Source organism: Azolla caroliniana, unplaced genomic scaffold (assembly GCF_043228905.1).
Source record: "Azolla caroliniana isolate FFs.n. ecotype wild unplaced genomic scaffold, voAzoCaro1.0.p SCAF_11, whole genome shotgun sequence".
In the NCBI taxonomy this organism is placed as follows: Eukaryota; Viridiplantae; Streptophyta; class Polypodiopsida; order Salviniales; family Salviniaceae; genus Azolla; species Azolla caroliniana.
Window position 1 is genome coordinate 16,801,113 of NW_028230446.1, and position 18,128 is coordinate 16,819,240.

At 37.9% G+C, this 18,128-nt stretch overlaps 3 protein-coding genes across 7 annotated transcripts; 1 reads left to right on the forward strand and 2 right to left on the reverse strand.

The window, feature by feature from the left end:
- Positions 1–1,129: 1,129 nt before the first annotated feature.
- Positions 1,130–6,695, reverse strand: LOC147858116 (eukaryotic translation initiation factor-like protein). 3 transcript variants are annotated; one of them, XM_087326701.1, is made up of 9 exons: positions 6,478–6,695; positions 6,122–6,214; positions 5,117–5,189; positions 4,944–5,046; positions 3,213–4,785; positions 2,722–2,924; positions 2,465–2,501; positions 2,299–2,375; positions 1,130–2,221 (listed from the first exon to the last, which is right to left on the reverse strand). In XM_087326701.1, the coding sequence occupies exons 4-9, from the start codon at positions 5,033–5,035 to the stop codon at positions 1,570–1,572; spliced, it is 2,634 nt and encodes an 877-aa protein (XP_087182827.1). In that variant the 5' UTR covers positions 5,036–5,046; positions 5,117–5,189; positions 6,122–6,214; positions 6,478–6,695; the 3' UTR covers positions 1,130–1,569. The 3 variants fall into 3 exon arrangements, with proteins under 3 accessions (XP_087182827.1, XP_087182826.1, XP_087182828.1); XM_087326700.1 differs by having other exon boundaries at positions 4,944–5,189; XM_087326702.1 differs by having other exon boundaries at positions 2,722–2,921; positions 4,944–5,189; positions 6,478–6,694.
- Positions 6,696–10,247: 3,552 nt separating this feature from the next.
- LOC147858117 (uncharacterized) lies at positions 10,248–14,142 on the reverse strand. 3 transcript variants are annotated; one of them, XM_087327930.1, is made up of 6 exons: positions 12,908–14,142; positions 12,760–12,804; positions 12,520–12,588; positions 11,533–11,619; positions 10,820–10,887; positions 10,248–10,736 (listed from the first exon to the last, which is right to left on the reverse strand). In XM_087327930.1, exons 1-6 carry the CDS (start codon positions 14,084–14,086, stop codon positions 10,655–10,657), a joined length of 1,530 nt encoding a protein of 509 aa, XP_087184056.1. In that variant the 5' UTR covers positions 14,087–14,142; the 3' UTR covers positions 10,248–10,654. The 3 variants fall into 3 exon arrangements, with proteins under 3 accessions (XP_087184056.1, XP_087184055.1, XP_087184057.1); XM_087327929.1 differs by having other exon boundaries at positions 12,760–12,825; XM_087327931.1 differs by lacking the exon at positions 11,533–11,619 and having other exon boundaries at positions 12,760–12,825.
- A 246-nt stretch (positions 14,143–14,388) lies between these two features.
- Positions 14,389–17,879, forward strand: LOC147858118 (thioredoxin-like protein CITRX, chloroplastic). Its single transcript, XM_087326650.1, has 4 exons — positions 14,389–14,650; positions 15,078–15,200; positions 17,435–17,515; positions 17,605–17,879. The coding sequence occupies exons 1-4, from the start codon at positions 14,438–14,440 to the stop codon at positions 17,722–17,724; spliced, it is 537 nt and encodes a 178-aa protein (XP_087182776.1). The 5' UTR covers positions 14,389–14,437; the 3' UTR covers positions 17,725–17,879.
- Positions 17,880–18,128: the final 249 nt, after the last annotated feature.

Sequence of the window (18,128 nt, forward strand, 5' to 3'; positions counted from 1 at the left end):
AACATATCACTATAGTCACTAAATGTTATTGTAGTAACCTTGAAAAAGCCTTAAAGAGTGGTAACGGATGCATACTAGGCCACAAGACATTTCATGCCAACCCAACATAACATTGCATCAACGATGTCGTTCAGAATAATCACCCTCTCAATGAAGTGAAGAGTGAAACTACAACATCTTTGAGCTTCTCAATACCTTGAATTGATATTCTGAAACTGGATTGAAGAAAAAATACAAATAATAGAAACTAATACTTCTTTAGTTTGACAAAATAGACAAACAGCCCAATAAACCTGTCAAACTAGAACGCCAATAACTAAGAAAACAGATCAGATGAACATACATGAACAAGTGAGACAGCACCCACAACCCTCTGGTGACACAACACGATCCCCACACAACTGAAAAACAAATCAAATTCTGAAACAGTTGCTATTCAACACTAACCAGACTCAGAATGAGTCATTCAGCACAAAAATTTGAAAAACAAATCAAATTTCTGAAAATGTTTATCATTCAACACTAGCAAGACAGAATGACAGTTATTCACGCACGAAAAGAAAACTGAAAAACATATCAAATTTCTGAAAATGTTTATCATTCAACACTAACAAGACAGAATGACAGTTATTCACCTCAAAAATGAAAATGAAGAACATATCAAATATCAGAAAAAGTTTACCATTCGACACTAACAAGAACAGCATGACAGTCAGTCAGCTGAATAAAATATGCGACTTCCAATTTAAACAATCAAAAGAATATGCAGAAGCTGCAGAAGACTTTAGGAGAGTAAGATCATCAGAGCCAATTTAAAATTCTGGAGCAGAGGAAAATAACAGATTTTGTTGGTATGCGTTCGCACAATACTAGATTAACGCAAAACATTAAACAATAATTAGAACGCAAATGAACAGGTTTTCAGCCAGAAGAGTAAACATATTGATCTAAACATAGAGAAGGCATGTGGAACCTACTAGAAACCAAACCCTAGGACAGGGATAATATATTTAATTCAACAGTGAATAAAACTACGCAACCAAATTGAACAAACTACTCACAATAACATCTTATTAAGTGAAACAAACACATTGAACTGTTAAGGAGAGCAGGATTAGTAAAAACACTCTTCAATAAACTTTGGTGGATGTGTTTAATTTTCATGTCAATAAATTGCAGGTTCCATGCAATTCCTGTTTATTCTCTTACACAATTTGTAGCTTCAACTCTTCTACATATATCAAATAAGTCATCATGGTACCACCAGAAAACAGTTGAAGCAACCTGGATAAACAAGGCCGCACAAAGAGCTTTGTTCATTGATACAGGCAGATTAACCGACGCTTGAATGTTTTAAACAGAGATCCTAACACCTGCACAATTTACCATATTACGCCAACACTGGCATTCTCCCCCAATGCCATAACATTTACTATGTTCCAAATGATCCCCCTGTTGCCTCCAAACCACCAAAAGGATACGGTGTTTCTTCCAAAACAAAGCATGACATTATACCTATCGATATTCCAGTACCACCATCTGGCATATCCAATTGGAATATTAACTTTCTCAGAAAGCATTTGCCCGTCTATATCCACCTTGCGTATAGACATCTCTAGGAACAGGTGTGAGAGACTCAGTCAGACGAGAAAAAGGCACATCTCTAGGAGACGACTTGTATTTTCCAGGTGACTCTAACCCAAGGCTAGGTCCAGGAGGCCGTGGCATCGGTGACCTCTGAATGGGGCGTCCTGATGATGAGGTATTAATAGTACTGGTTGTAGTGCTGGTACCAGAAAATGATGCTGACCGAGAGAATACTTGTGCAAGCTCTGCAGCAGACGGTATTCCAACACGTACAGACCCTCCTCCGTCTACTCCAATTAGGCTACTTTGAGGCCCAATTTGTGGGCTAGAGATATCACTGGATCTCCTCCAGCTCTCTTGCTTATTTATATCTGCCCTTTCAGGCTCCCTTTTCTCTTGAGAATAACGAGAATCAGATCCTCTCCTGTCATCCCTTCTATCCACATCTATACGATCTTTCCTACCACGGTTCTCATTGCGTTCCAAGCGGCCACTATCATTTCTGCCCAATTGCTTCACATTCCCAAGCTCAGTTTGTTCTGATCGAATTCCTTCATACTTCTCCTCAAATTTATCTTGTTTTTCGCCATTATATTCAGTTCCACCACTTCGATTCTGTTCTGTGCGAGGTCCACTGCTGACAATGATAATTTAGGCACATCTTCCATAACTAACTGATAGCTTTTCTTAATAATTTAAATCATTTCTTACCTCATTGATAATACTGGACTGAGAATAGGATCCACACCCACAATCACAGACTCATCAACACCTCGCTCCTTCAAAACCTGCAAGAAACATAGCATATCATATATACAAAGAGCAAAGTTTACTGTAGCAGGCTGTAAAACTAAAACACATAAGAGAGAATTTGTACCAGCTCTCTAGGTCGAGCACCCCCAAAAACAGACATCCTATTTAGAAACAAACATACATACTTTAGATAGTGTCTCAAATCAAAACATAAGAATGTTTGTTAGTGTCATAAAGCTACAGATACCAAGCTCTGAATCATCACGTCTCAATACAGGCCCACATATTAGTTAAAGGTTATACTACTGGCAAACAGTTTTAAGAAATGTGCAAGCAAACAAAAATGATACAACTAAAATGAAATTCTTGCACTTAACATACCTTTCCTTCACAGAGCCACTAGCTGGCATAACATAGACAGGCTGGGAACGAGGTTTCAAGCTAAGTTTTGGTCTCTGAACACCTACAGCGGGTTGATCAGATTTTGCGCCTCCACCCTCAGGTAAAGCAGTAGTTGAAGACATGCTTGGAGGTGATATTCCAAAAGATTGAACTAACTCGGTGTCTTCATATACCTTTTCCTGCTGGAAGAAAATATAGGTTATGTACAGAGCCAACTTTTTTCAATAAAAAAACTCTAAAATACCCTTGCTTTTTTCTTTATTTCCTGAAATGTTTCAACGTTTTTATTAATTGCACAAACGCCCTTCCTCAAGACCAGAAAGAGAGAAAATGAGATGAATCATCATATCATTGCTTGAAAGGGAGTGGAGCAAGGGTATTCAGGATAATAACAGAAAGGCAAACAAATTAAAGAAACACTCAGTGGTATTTCAAAGTTTTTCAACAGAACAAATGTTGGTATGCCAAACCTGTTGAGGTTCTTCATTAAAATCCACCTCAAGAGGCTTTGTTCGTGGCAATAGTTTCAATTTGGGCCTTTCAGGTGCTGAATTCTTCGATTCAAGTTCCAAAGTCATACTTGCAGACCCACTGGATATGCTCATCACAGTACAGCCATTTTCTTCAGGAGATTGTACCTTTACAGCCTGACCTTGCTCATGATCAGAAAAAACTGGTGCTCTACTCCTATCATTGCCTTGACTTGTCTTTGACACATCAGAAATTTCATGAGACAAATGCTCTCTACCTTTGATATTCATAGACGAACCCTTCAAACTCTCTTGTTTGTTGTAGATCTGGTGGGTACCTTCAGAATGGGAACTGATACCAAAGCTGTTGCCAATACCACTGCCATCCCTAATATTAAAACCTCGTCTCTCATAATCAAATGCAACATCTCTGTTTACATTCATGACCCTTGTATCCTCGTACTCTCTTCTTGGGGAAGGCTCCGGCCTCATTCTTCCAGAAGTCATCTGCGAACTACTCCTTGACTCAGCATACAGAGCAGGTTCATTACCAATAACTCGTGCAGAATCTCGATGCCCTCTCGTATCCCCCAGTTCATTGTAAGAAGTGCCCTCAATCCCTACGTACATAGCACTCTCTCTTTGAGCACCGTAACCCTTTCGACTGCTCTCATCATACACGGAACTATGATCAATGTATTTTACAGATCCGGGAATGATGCCCCTCCCATCCACAGACCTGTCCATATCAAACCTTGAATCTCGAGATGGAGGTATATCAATGCCCCTTCCAGATTCAAGATAAGCAGATCGAGAGAGTTCGTTCCTTGTGGTTTCATTATAAACTGCTTGATCACCAGCTGAATATCTTTCTCCATCAAATTGTGTTTGACCATAATCACTTAATGAATGGAGCTCATTTGAAGGACTAAGAATACGGGAATTCCACCTACCAGAGGACACCTTCTCTAATGCACTCGTTTGTGTACTAATTCTCGATCCAGGCGTCAGAACTCTCCCATCTCCACTGGATTCATTATATGCAGGTGGAGAAAATCTGTTGGATTCAACATTCCTAGCAGTCCAAACATTTTGTACACCTGTGCCAGAGCTCAACGATTGTTCCTGGCCACCATATGTAGAAGGAGATTGAGTTCTTTTCTGAACCTCCTCAAATTGTGTCCTTGGAGGAGCTACAGGTGCCGAATTGATGCCTTCATTCGGATATCTATCAGCTTTTTGATCTGCTATGTACTTTGATGATGTGTAGCTTGATCTATTTTCCAAATTGAACCTTTCAGAAGGCCTCTCAAATGGAAGTTGTTTGTGTTCATACATCATATCTTCAAAGGAGTCTACACCTTGACCTCGACGGTTGTGTCCTTCTACTGGCTTCCGTTCATCCTCATCATAATTTCTTCCAATGTTTGCAGGATTAGGAAAGTAAGAGACTCTTTCATCGACAGACCGACTAAAATTCCCAGATGTCTGTCTTGAAAATCCAGCTCTCTCACCACCATACCCTCTATGCCAACCACCTGATCCAGGTCTATCATTTTTCCTCTCAACAACCCTGAAAAACATGAACTCCACTATAAGATATGCCATACTTGTTTTACTTCTAGGTTTCCAGCAATAATCAGGTTTAGAACTTTTTTTAAGTCATGTACAGTTACATAGTCGCATTGCATGGCAAAGTTTCCTTCAGAATGTAGAGAACAAAAGTCTTACATTCCAGGAGCAGAAGGAAGAGGTAAATCTGACGGTATGGAGCCACCATGAAAATCTCTCAAGGTCATCGTAGAGGTCTTCTTCTTCGACATGATGATCTTGACTATGAAACAAATAATTGTCAGAAAACAGTCAGGAAGGCAAACCAGCAAATATATTACAAATTGTTCTACACGGAGTCAGAGTACGTTGTTGAAAAGTAGCTACGTATCCTTGGCAAAGCAGAAATGATGTTGAGCTTCACGCCTGCAATAGTGACTTTAGGTTACATTCCAGAGCTAAAACAACTTACTTCGAATGTACATAAAATCAGTATTGGATTTAGCATAGGTTTAACTAACATATTGCAATGAGCAGAGTGTTCAAGAAAAAACATAGGAATTGCAACTACTGGGGCAGAATGCACCATTTGTAGGGAAATGAGAAGTCAAGAAGGTCAAACTGGAAGAAAGAGTAATAATGCATTATAAGCTTCAAAAAAATGCGCAAAACTGGTGACGGTGAAGCCCAGAAGTGAAATAAGAAAGTCAAAATACTGTACAATTTCACGACATGTAAAAATGATACACGAGGGCAGTAAATACAAGGACGTTGTAATGCTACTCATGATATATGCAATAAATCATATGCAAAATTTGCATACATAATAAGCACAAAACTGAAACAAAGAGATGCAAAGGCGCTTCAACAAATGAGCAATAAGCATACAAAAATATCAAAATGCTCATACACTTGTACGAATGTACAAAACATGCAAATTTATGTGCGGTCAATATATGCAAAGTGTTTCATAAAACCAATGTTCAATAGACATACAAATGACACATGGGATTAGAGCAACACAAGCACATAGCTGAAATAAAGGATTAAAAAAACTTCACTAAGTTCAAAAAGAGTGCACTATGCAGTGCGATTAGTACTCAATAAAAACATATAACTGAAAAAACTAATAATAAGTGAAAATGGTTTATGAGAAACATACAGCGAACGTAAACAAAACAAAGAGCGTTCCAAGGATCAATTTTTCAAAGAAATGATTATTTGTGATTCATTGTGCAAAACTAATCATTTTTATCAAAATAAATGACAATCAAATATGTAAACAGTGGGAGAATACGAAGAACCACAAGATGAAGCTGCATCTAGTGCATTCGACAACAGTGAGATAGACGTCATACCTGATATGAATCGCACCGTATCAAAATAAGAATGAAAACAAGGAAGCACGAGAATTAAAAACGCTGAAGGTCTATTGATTCCACGTAGAATTCCTGGTCAAATAGAAAAAACAGCCGCAAAAAATAAAACGTTAGATTTTGGAATGAAAAGTAAAAGAAAATCAAGTCCGATTTCAACAGTAGATGCAGGAAAAAAAGGCAAGATTCCGACAGTACACGACGAAGAAAACAGTTGAATCAATAGAAAGGAAAATGTTAGATTTAACCGGTAAAAGCAGACAAGAAAAACGCTCCCGGTTAGATAGCTACGTATTTCGAGGACAAGAGAGGAAAACGATAGAAAGGGGAAAGCTTACACCAGGAGTTGCAGGCAGGTTACAGTCGGGGGTAAGATTCTGAAGATGTTGAAGAAGTTGGAGAGGGATGTGGGGGAGAGAGTTCTCGTGGCGATGGCGATGGCGATGGCGATGGCGATATCGATCTTTAAACCCTCAAAAACTCGAGGAGGTCGTGACAGGAGCGGGAAAGAGAGAGAGAGAGAGTTCTCGAGGAGATGGCGATGGCGATGGCGATGGCGATCTTCAAACCCTAAAAACTCGAAGAGGTCGTGACAGGATGGGGCGGGAGACAGAGAGAGAGAGAGAGAGAGAGAGAGAGATCCCTAAAAGAGAAGAGAATCGTAGGGCAATCAAAACAATTAGAAACAATTACAGAAGTAGGCCCCCACGTTTTTACAATCTCCACACTTGTCCCCCCCCCCCAAATTAGGCCAATTTTGGCCTTAGAAGACATTAATATATCTTTCTTTCTTTCTCTAATCAAAGTATGTATGTATGTATGTATGTATGCATAGCTTATGTTGGCTGCCTCGAGACATCTCTCCGCCCACAAAACCCTAACCTATAAAAACTTGGCACACTTGTTTCTTTTTCTTTTTCTTTTTCTTTTTCCAAAAACCACTACTTCGCATTAGTTAGCAAATAGAATACAACAAAGTTTGTCCAAGACTTGGCACACTTGTTGCTTACTTACACCCCCACCCCTCGAAAGAGCGTGCGCGCATGAGTGTACATTTTTTAACTGCAAGGCCCGTATGCTTCTGGGTTTCTCTCCTTTTTTTCTTTCTTTCTTCTTGAAAATGGGGCCTTAACACACCCGAAACCGAATGCTTGCCATATCGAAGCTCGTATTTTACCCTGTCCCGGGGACATGCCTTGGTGCTTTCGAAGGGCTCCCCACTCATGGTTAGACATTGTCGTCCCCAAAAACTCTTTTCTCTGACTATTGTAGTAGATTAACCTTCCTGGTCTCATGCATGCAAGTGACATGTTGAGGCTTAATTTTCAGGTGATTAGGTTCCCATACTCTGACCAAGCATCGATAAGCATTCTTTGAATGCCTGATCCAACATTTTTTCCTCTTAACTATTGTAGTAGATTAAGCTTCCTAGTGTCACACATGCAACTAACATGTCAAGGGTTAAAATTCACGTGATTAGGTTCCCATACTTTGACCAAGCATTGATAGGCATGCTTTGAAAGCCTCATCCGACATGCTTTTTCAAAACTTATGCATGTAAAAAAAAGCACGCTCTAGTAATTTCCTCGGTAATATATCAACGTTGTAGCCCGATATTTTTATCAAGTTTATTTTATATGGATGTCTTTATCATTGGGGGGAGGGTGCCACTAATATCATGCACATTCTCCATACCTTGCACAATACATAGATTAATTAATCCTTTTCTCTCATAAACATCGAAATGACATTGATGTGGTCCAAATGAGAATCAACATGTTGAGGTGTTTATATCCCACATACGAGGACATGTTGCGTCAATCGTTGATTGTGCCAATTGAAATACGCTCTTCTTTGTGTGTTGGCTAGATTGTGTAAGGCATTAATTGTTCTATTTAAAACATTGATCACGTCAACTAAAGCACTGATTGTGTAAATAGAAACGACGTTGATTATGCTCACCACAACATTGATTGCGATATTCAAGGCATTGATTATACATTCATTAGGTTGATCGTGGTTGTAAGGTGTTGATCGTGCTACTTATAATCTCGATCATTGTAAAAACACAAATATATATCTCCTAGTTCTATCAAGGGCATTAAAGGGTTAGAGAATGACACGAAAGGAGAAGAAGCTCTCTATGTCTATTTAAGTTGTCCTTAACTTGACATTGCAACAAAAACTCTAAATAAAACTTGAAGATTGTCCTAAAATCTAACATGTGATGATGGTAGCCATACACACATGAACAAATAATTGAATCTAATATACTTCTTTAGAAGTATTATACCTTTCTTGAACAATCTATTTGGTCTACTCTATGTCAAATTGTATACTCGTACAAATGTATTTGTTATGGTGTAAAATAACGTATAATGAATATATCAAGCTAAACACGACAATGTCTCGTGTTCTTATAACATTAAAAACAAACGACAAGATTGACATGTTCACCTTGTTTTCACAACTTTTGTGTAACTCCTTTGATTTAGGTTTTAGACATAACTCTTCAATTGAGGGTTGTCAAAATAATATATCATTTCTTTAAGAGCAATCACTGGTAAGCTAGATTGATGGTTGGACTTATAAGAAGATCAATGCCATTACAAAACTTCTTTTTACCATCGTCACTTAAGGCAAAAATATATTCCATATTTTAGGTGTTTCATTTCTTGAAGACCTTCCAACATGTTTCTAGATTTACTTAATAATTGAATTTGATAGCAAGTGGTCCATATGATTTGGGAGTTTCATCATACAACTACATAGTATAACCGAGTTCGCATAAGTTTTGAGATAGAGCGAACATAACTCCAAAGTAGTAGGCTTTGTTAAAACTCATCAACTCATAGGTCAATCCTTATAAAAAGCAATGTGAATATGAACAAAGGTTTGAGTGAAGTATTAAGAATAAAGATTAGTTTGTTACACAAGCTCGCAACTTTCATGCGCTTTTGAAAAGATTGGACTAGCGATAGTTAAACTTTTTGCAATAAAATGTCGTTGAGGAATAATAAATGTAAAGAGTATAACAAATACTATTATTCGAGGTATTAATCACACGAGAGACAAAATACCAAGTAACTTTATGGTTTCTTTGAATAGGTCGCATGTGGACTTTAGAAGTTTAGAGGTTAAGGTTCTTTGTGCAATGTGTTATTGATTCATAAGGAGTCATTACTGTTACGTGCTTGCATGTATATATATGTACTTTGTGTATCAGTGTTCCATAAATATTGCTGCAATGATTTCAAAGTTCAAATAACTAGTAGTCTTATAAAAAACACGAGGAAAAAATTATGGTTGGTACATTATGGCATGCTATCTACACATACAAATGGTATACCTTTATGATGTCATGACAAAAGATTGCAAAAATCGTTGCATATAATGTATACACTTTCTAAAGGTACCAAACTCCCATTCAACGTAGCTAAGACCAAAGTCATAGTGGTTTGTACTTTAGGATAAATAATTCAACAAGCAATGGCGTACCTTGGAGAGCATGTTATTGAATTTCAAATTCCTTGGATTTTAAAGTATAATCCATAAAATTAGACCATGTGAAAAACCAACAATTGGGTATTTCATGCTACTACATGATTAACATATATAATTTAAGGTGTGAAATGTGGACTTCCACATCTTTCCCAAGCTATGATACCTTGGTGCTGCAAAAAGATCTCATCCAAGAATAGCCAAGTCATGCACCATGAAACAAGTGTAATGTGCCCCATCTTCCAAACATTTCGTTCACCATATAATGTGTCTTCAAAACTTAATGGATTGGGAAAAGAGTGATGGTAGTTCAAGTGACCAAGAGAGAAATGAGCATGATAGAGTTAGAGTTAGAGATGGTAGTTTGAAAGGGAGAAATAGTGTTGTGAGATCATGAAAGAGTTAGTTATGCTTTGAAACTCGTGAGACCTTATTCTATGCAAGTCCTGAATCTGCCCAACACTAACGAGGAGAGCTTTAGACATAATCAAACCCATCCCCATCAAATAAACGGATATTAGTTGTTTGCTAAAATAATTTAATGCTTTTACATTTCATAATATTTCTATTAAAAGCAGAAACCTCTTAAAATTGACTAAAGAAAACATTTTGTCATAAACCAGAAATCCTATCATAATATCCATTTCTCAATTATACAAGGTAATAATATTACATTATTCCCATGTAACAATTCTATACAGGTCCTCTGAATAGATGGAAAGGGTAAGAAAGAGCTTAACATGTTAAAGAGTATGACTTTGGTGTTTCTATACAGTAAATCTATGATTTGTGAATGTGTATATTGCCTCTGATTCAAGAGGAAGAATCCAATGGTAACCAGAATAGCCATCTGCAGCCATATCCACAAATTATCATATCTATATTTGGGGTTATCCACGGTCTCAATGAGTAGGCATGCTTACTACTCACTAAAAATTTAATGTTCAATGAACTTTGAATCCCATAGATGAACGTGATGAAGAAATCCACTGGACTCATATCACCTCTTTGCACTTAAACCAAACAGCCTGTGCGGTTTGGAGGCCAATACCGTAACACAGATCTTCCTAATATGTTCTTCACAGGTAAAGGTCCCCTAATATGGTAGCAAACATAAACCCATTAGTTCCAAGCATTATCAAATTACCATATAATTAACAAGAACTATTATCACATTACCATATATGAGAATCATTGCTGTTGTTGCGGTTGTCACCCATGACAAACACACAACCTTTTGGAACGAGCTGCAACAGAAAAATATAGTTTAATCTTCTAATCAAGCCAAACCAATTCATGGGGTTGTTTTTTGGGGGAAAAAACATTATATTCCCACTTTTTGCATATTTTCACCATACCTTTCAGTTTTTAAAAAATAACCAAAATGAAAATATCACTCTGTTTTATAATATTACTGAAATATTCTGCAGTTTTGAATAGGCTTAATCCACACTTAGATGTATGTAGAAATCTAATCGTTTCATCGACACTAATTAGTTAACAATTAATAGCCAGATTATTAAATTTACCCCTAGTTAGGGATTAATACGATGATTGTCATGAATTGATAAATTTACTAAAAAAATTAGCTGCTTCAGGCACTAGCACTATAAGCCATAGGTTTAACCACCAAGTGAGAGAACCAATAAACTCATAGAACACCACAAACAAGGTATCTATAACAAAGCATTTGTTCAAGATCTATTTGACACAGTCCCCATTTTTCAGTTTCCCTTCCATTGCCTCCTTACCTTTCACAGTCCCTATTCCCTTTCCTTGTTTACGTTCCCTCTCATGGTAACTATGAATTACCATTTTTCGTCTTGTCCCCCCGGTGACTAAGCAACATAAATCTGTTCTATTTAAGTGCCTGAGATGTAGAAAGAACACACAATAGCACTCATTTTATAACTTGCTGGCTCTGCAATGAACTGTTCTTCCCTCACAATACCGTTTACAACCAGCTTCCCGTTCTTTACCTGAAAGACAAAAAAACACAAAAACATACAGGTACAATCAAAACTAAATAATCCTAAGACATTGCAGCATTTCACAATTAGGGAAAAAAGCTCATGTGAAAATTACTAAATGCTACATGGGTCATTCACAAACTTGTTGGCAATCTCAGATGGCTATGACTACATTTTTACAGACCAAATAGATTCTCGGATTAAATATTAAGAACATGATTATAGCACAACCAATAGATAAGGCCTTCCAATACTAACACAAACCAAGAATCCATAAAATTGGAACATGTCTTCATACCATCGTTAGCTCCTAAAAGTATTACTCTGTAGTATCTTTGAAATAAATATGTGTTGAGATGAGATATTTAACTTCCACTTCCTACAGGTATTATTTTAATGTCCTCTTGATTATCTCTATGGGACAAATATGGTATTATTGGACAGTTCACAAGGACTGAAGGATAATTCATGGAAACAGACATTATGGGAAGTATAACAAGCTATATCCTCCTTAAAATGATTTGCCTTGGACGTATGTGAAAGATTTGAACATCAAAACAAGAATATTTTGAAAAAATCAGAGATATTGTGGCCAAGACATCTAATGGGAAGTTGAAGGTTCAAATATCCAATTACATAATTCTCTTCACCCAAATAATGTATAAGGCAGCTGTAGATCACTTGTAGAGAATACTTCACATTCTGGCAGGTAGCTAACTCCTGCCTAGATATGAAGCAGAAATTAATATTATCAAATAAGGAGATCAAAATAAAGATAGAAGATTCCTATCATCATTAGGCAACGCAGCTGTTGCATAAATAAACTGTTTGTGTTTCAAACAACAGTAAAAGCAGACACTTACAAAACCTTAAACTGGAATTTTGCCATGAATAAGATTCTGACATTACCTCTACATAGTCATTGGCCATAGCAACAATTCGTTTCACAAAAACAGCTTCAAATCTACCTCCATCTTTCTGCAATCAATTACATATTCCAGTTTGTGCAAATCATCCATTACACACACTTACATAGGCCTTACATCTCCTCATTAAAATGCATGAAAACGAGAACTAAAACACACCTATCTATCTTATTTATAAAAGGGAAGCCAGTTGTGCTCAGGAAGACATGACAAAGTATGCTACCTGTAACACTGGAACTTTGAAAATCACAATGTCATTCACATGAGGCTGTTTGAAATAATAAGACACCTGTTTAAGCACACGATTTTTTTGTCAGTTAGGCAAGATCCTATCAGACAATTATGTTCCCTAACAATTTGACAACTTTCACCTTTTCAGCAATGATGCGATCACCGACTTCTAAGGTGGGATACATAGAACGTGTAGAAATGAGCCGGGGCTCGGCAACAAACCATCTAAACATAAGGGATACCAGGGAAACTGAAAATGGAGGTTTTTCCTGCCCATGAGGAGCCTTGAAAGTGGAATGTTCCTTGACCAATTCTAGCAGGTCATTTCTATCCTTATCTAATTCTTGCCATTTAATGTTTCTCTCTTTATGCTGTATACCGTTTCTCTTCTCAGGAAATCCTTGCCAATTATCATTTCTCTCCTTATACAATCCTTGCAAAATATCATCCCTTTTCATGTGTAATACTTGCATATTGTGTCTATCTTTATGCGACTCTTGCATTTTATCTCTATTCTTAGGCAAACCTTGCAAGATATTACATTTATCCTTATGCAAGCCTTGCATATCACCTCTCCTGTTTGCCAATCCTGGCTTGTCATCTATCTCCTTCAGCATATAAATTCTCTTCTTAGCCAATCCTTGTATATCGTCTCTCTTCTTTGGCACCGGTGCAAAATGCGTGTCATGAACATCGCCATCCATGAGGTGATCTCCAAGGAACGTATCAGCATGAGATACAGATAAGACCTGAGGGCTACTCATGATGTCTTCATCAGACAATCTACTAGTCTTCTCAAAAGCATTGAAAGCAGAACCAAAGAATTCATTGCAAGGGAGCCATCTCATACCTTGAAACAGAGAAATGTTAAAAAATCCGCACATGCCATGATGCATATGGCTTCCAAATCCACCTCCACAGTAAGAACCTCCATAGAACCTCCGACCAGAAGAGTACAAAGAAGGACATTGTCTCTGTTGTTGATAGAACTGCCATACCTGATGATGATGGTTGTGGAAGAAATAGGGTCCTCTGCTCTGAAAAAGAAGCGGTCTTGTAGCAGAGAAGAAACTCGTCTGATTCGAGTGAGGGGAGGATGAAGAGGTGTTTTTGGGTTCCTTTTTCTGAGACTTCATCATCATCGTGATCTTCTTCTTCTTCTTCTTCTTTTTGTGCATGCTCTTCATCGTGAGGGGTTGCCATGGTGGGAGTGTTCTGTTCGTGAGGGTGGGAGGATCAATGGATCCTCGAAGCTCTGGGGCGAGGATCCGACGAATGCAGAAGCTGTGGAAAGCACAGGAGAGGTAGGAGGAAGCCATCGCTGGAGAGAGAGAGAGAGAGAGAGAGAGAGAGAGAATCTCTGGCTCTCTGTCTCTGTGCGAAATCCTAAAACCCTCACAAAAACCTGACACCATCAAGAATTTTGATTGTTGTGAAATGGGGCATCATTATTATGTTTCCATTTTGCTTTTGCTTTTGATTTTGCCTTGAATGAGGGAGATGTGAGGGGGTATGTATTTGTAATTTCCAGAAAACGGAGGAGGGCATTTAGGTGAATAAATTTTTTGCTCTGTTTCTCCCCCCTTTTTTCTGCATATACATAATTTGTTAAAACATGATAATGATGATGATGATGATGTCCTTTGGCTACCTGCTATAGCAAATTGGCTATGGCTATGGCTATGGCGATGGCTGTGCCGTCTTCAATGACATTGACTGTCGCTTCTTCCCTCAAGGTCTCTCTTCCTCTTCCTCTTTCCCCTCCTCCGCCTTTTCCTCATCTTCTCCACGTTAAGCGTACATACCCTCTTCTCAGCACTCGCAGAGCGTCTTTTCCTCTCACAGAGGCCAAGATTTATCGAGAGTCCAAGCATTATTTGGTGGTAAGTAAACCTTACTCTACTACCTCTCTCTGCCATTCGTGTGTGTAAGAATTTCTCTCTCTCTCTCTCTCTCTCTGTGCCCCCGCCCCCCCCCCGCCCAATAATCGTTATTTTTAATTTTCAAGCGGTAATTCAAGCATTGTCTGGTGGCAATGAAACCCTAATTTCTTGTGCACGGCTTGCTTATTGATTATCAAGAATCAAAACTTTGTTTTGGTAGTAATGAACCTATTGAAACCCTAATTTTCTTCAGTGCAGCTGTTCACCTGTTCTTACCCGCCCCTTCTTTTAATATTTGTTACTGAAGAATCAAAGCATTGTATGGTGATAATGAACTGTCAAAAAAATCCATAATATTCTTATATGTAGGATTGTTTTTGCTTCAGTTTGCAGAACAAAGTTTCTTTTGATTTGTTTCTGTTTGCAGAACAAAGTTTCACGGACTGAACTTGAGAAGCTCTTGGACTCTAGCCGAACCAAGTCGGTCATCGTGGATTTCTTCGCGACATGGTGTGGACCTTGCATTATCCTTGCACAAGAACTTGAAAAGGTAAATTATGCTGTCTACTTCCACACAAAATTAGGCTCTACTAAAACCAAACTTAAGAAATTCTAAATTTCAATGGTATACAATGTAATGACCTCCCCCCTTCCACTATGGAAGCATCTTTAACCCAGGTCCCTCTGAGAAAAACATAACATTTCGTACCTACAATGTCATAAGCCGTGCCCACCTCAATGGAGGTACTTAAGCTTTGATATTGCAGCTCCTCTTGTCGGTTCTCCATTGGTTCTTCTTGCTTTTGTGTTACTACTTGCCAGTCCAGTCCTCCACTTCTCCCCGTTTGATTCCCATGGCTTCTTCTTAATGTGGCCTTTTCTTGCTGTTGTGTATGATGCCGTGATGCGCCACCTTGTGTGTTTTTGAGCAGGTTATTGTCTCTACCTTCAGCCTTTTTCATGGTATTGTTTACTGGTAAAGGTGCACTGTCCCCCGGATATGGTTGCTGAGGAGTTCTGAGACTTGCAAACAGGAAATTTTAGGACCATTGTTTGTTGAAGCTCCTAACCATTATCCTGGTGTGGTGCTGGTCTTCTTTTTCTCTATGCATTCCGAGAGTGGAATGCCCTGTTACATGGACTCTCTCCCACCATGGACAAAGTAGATCACTGATTTAGCATTCCTTTAATCAATGTAATTACATGTCTCTATTGCAAAGTTATGATTCAAGATTATCCTTATCAGGATATGCTCAGCGCTGTATTCCTCCATTTGAGTCCTCAATGTGCTTGATGTGCCTTGAATGCCCACTCTGCCTGCATATTTCTCCGGCTCGATCTCCCCATCCGAATATATGGGAATAAGGAATGCTTATTAAGTGGCCTGCCCTATGGCCAGATTTGTCAGTTCTGACTAAGTGCCCATTGGATTATGGCCACCTTTCTTGCTCAGGTTCGATGAGGTCGATTCTTGCAGTTAAACACCTGGCACACAGGATAAACAAGGGAAGATAGGTTAGAACTTGAGATTAGATTTAGGGATGATACAGAGATCTTCTTGAGTGCTAAACTCTGATGCCTCAATTGTTTTGTTATATAAACTATTGCTAGTTGACAGCAATGGAATACTTGAAGGCAAAAACATCTGTGTAGGCAGAATCATTCGCAACAGTTAATGTTAACAGCTTAAGATAACGAAAAGGTCTCGTTTTTAGATTTTCTGATAATCTTTTCGGCCTCTCTGTTCTCCAAATTTATCGAGTCACTTTCTTGCAAAGTGCTTCCCGTTTTTGCCATCTTCCAATCAGCCAACTTCTCATTGATCTTTTTGGGAATCTCTAAAAGCTATCAGATAAGCTGTTTTTTCTGATTAACTTCTAGATTTTAACACATCTACCCAATTTCATGAATATTAAGATTTATACTGATACATGCTTATAAACGCGTCGGTCCAACATGTGGAACATTTTAGGGCTGAAATGTTTCAGTGGTGATATCATTCTGTTGACGTTGGTGGAAAGTGCTCTGAAAGCTCCATACGTTGGTTTCAATTGTGAACATTGACCTAAACGAGCATTTTGGCATTAACTCTGTTTTAAGGGCGTGAGTGTAGCTAATTAAATTCTCTGTTGGTTATCAATAAAGAAATAACGAAAGATGAACCCATCTTTGAGGGCCAAAATGTGTCAATTCCTTGCTGGTAGCAACATAGCTTCCAGAATGTAAAAGTAAGTCTTAAATGAGTCTAAAGACTCTGCTGGGAGATGAAATTTTACCTAAGCAGTTTGATTGGTGTTTTACTGGGCCACTTTCAGAAGCCATTGCAATGGAGTTGAATTTGAAATTACAGAAGGAAGGAGATCATACAGAATATATGTATCTCAAAGTTGATTGTTATTGGTATCTGGTTGGATGACTTTTTGTTTTGCTAGTTTCATTTAATTCCACTGGTTTTCGAGTTTCCTGAAGCACAAAATAAATTTTCTGCACACTGCATCTGCCCACTACTTGTAAAAGAATTTATATGAAATTGGGTATGATATGAAAAATATTCTCAGGTGAAATGGATATTCTGTGCTAGACTTTGAATTTTGTTTTGACATTTGTCCTTTTTTATGTAAAGATTTAGTGATTCATTTTTATATGAGAATTTACTGAAAAAAAGGCTCAAAGAAGGATTACAAAATACAACTATCTATACTCATGTCAGTGATGCAAAGCATATTTTTTGTAGCTTTTATTCCATAATGGTAGCAACTCATTTTCTCCTATGCATTTATGTAGTTAGCAGTTGAGTTCGGGCATGAAGTGGAATTTGTGAAGATTGATACGGATGAAGAGTACGAACTTGCCCAAAAGATGGAGGTTATATTACCACTACTTCCTTGACCCAGTGAGTGTTTGAGTTATGTTTTCCATGTTTATGGCTCTGAATATATCGTCTTTATTGGCAGGTCCGTGGTTTGCCTACTGTTATTTTTGTGAGCAAAGATGTAGAGAAGAATGCTATTCGTACTGAGGGCGTTTTTCCGAGAGATATTTATCGGGATATTATAAAAGATCATCTCTTGTAACTTCACATCTTGTTTAGGTCACGGATCTTCAAATCACTGTCACAAAATGCATATTTGAGAGTAATACACTTAACGACTCGTTATTCATGGATGTCTTATATGTAAAATTCTATATGCATAACCATAATATCTAACGTAGTGCAGATGTTTTTACAGAGGAGATCACAGGATTGTACAGAGGCTCAAGGTTATAGATGAACCTTTAACTGCAATATGCACCTAGGCTTTAGTGTTTAGATAAATGTTATTTTATCCATGGATGTGTAAATCTACTTTTTTATATTCAGGAGTTTATACTGTTTCTTACTTTAATGAATAGTTCCATTTGGTGACAAGTAACCTAAAAGCTAAGATGGGTGATTTATTATTATATCTTGCATTTGATTGTTGGTTAACTTTATCGT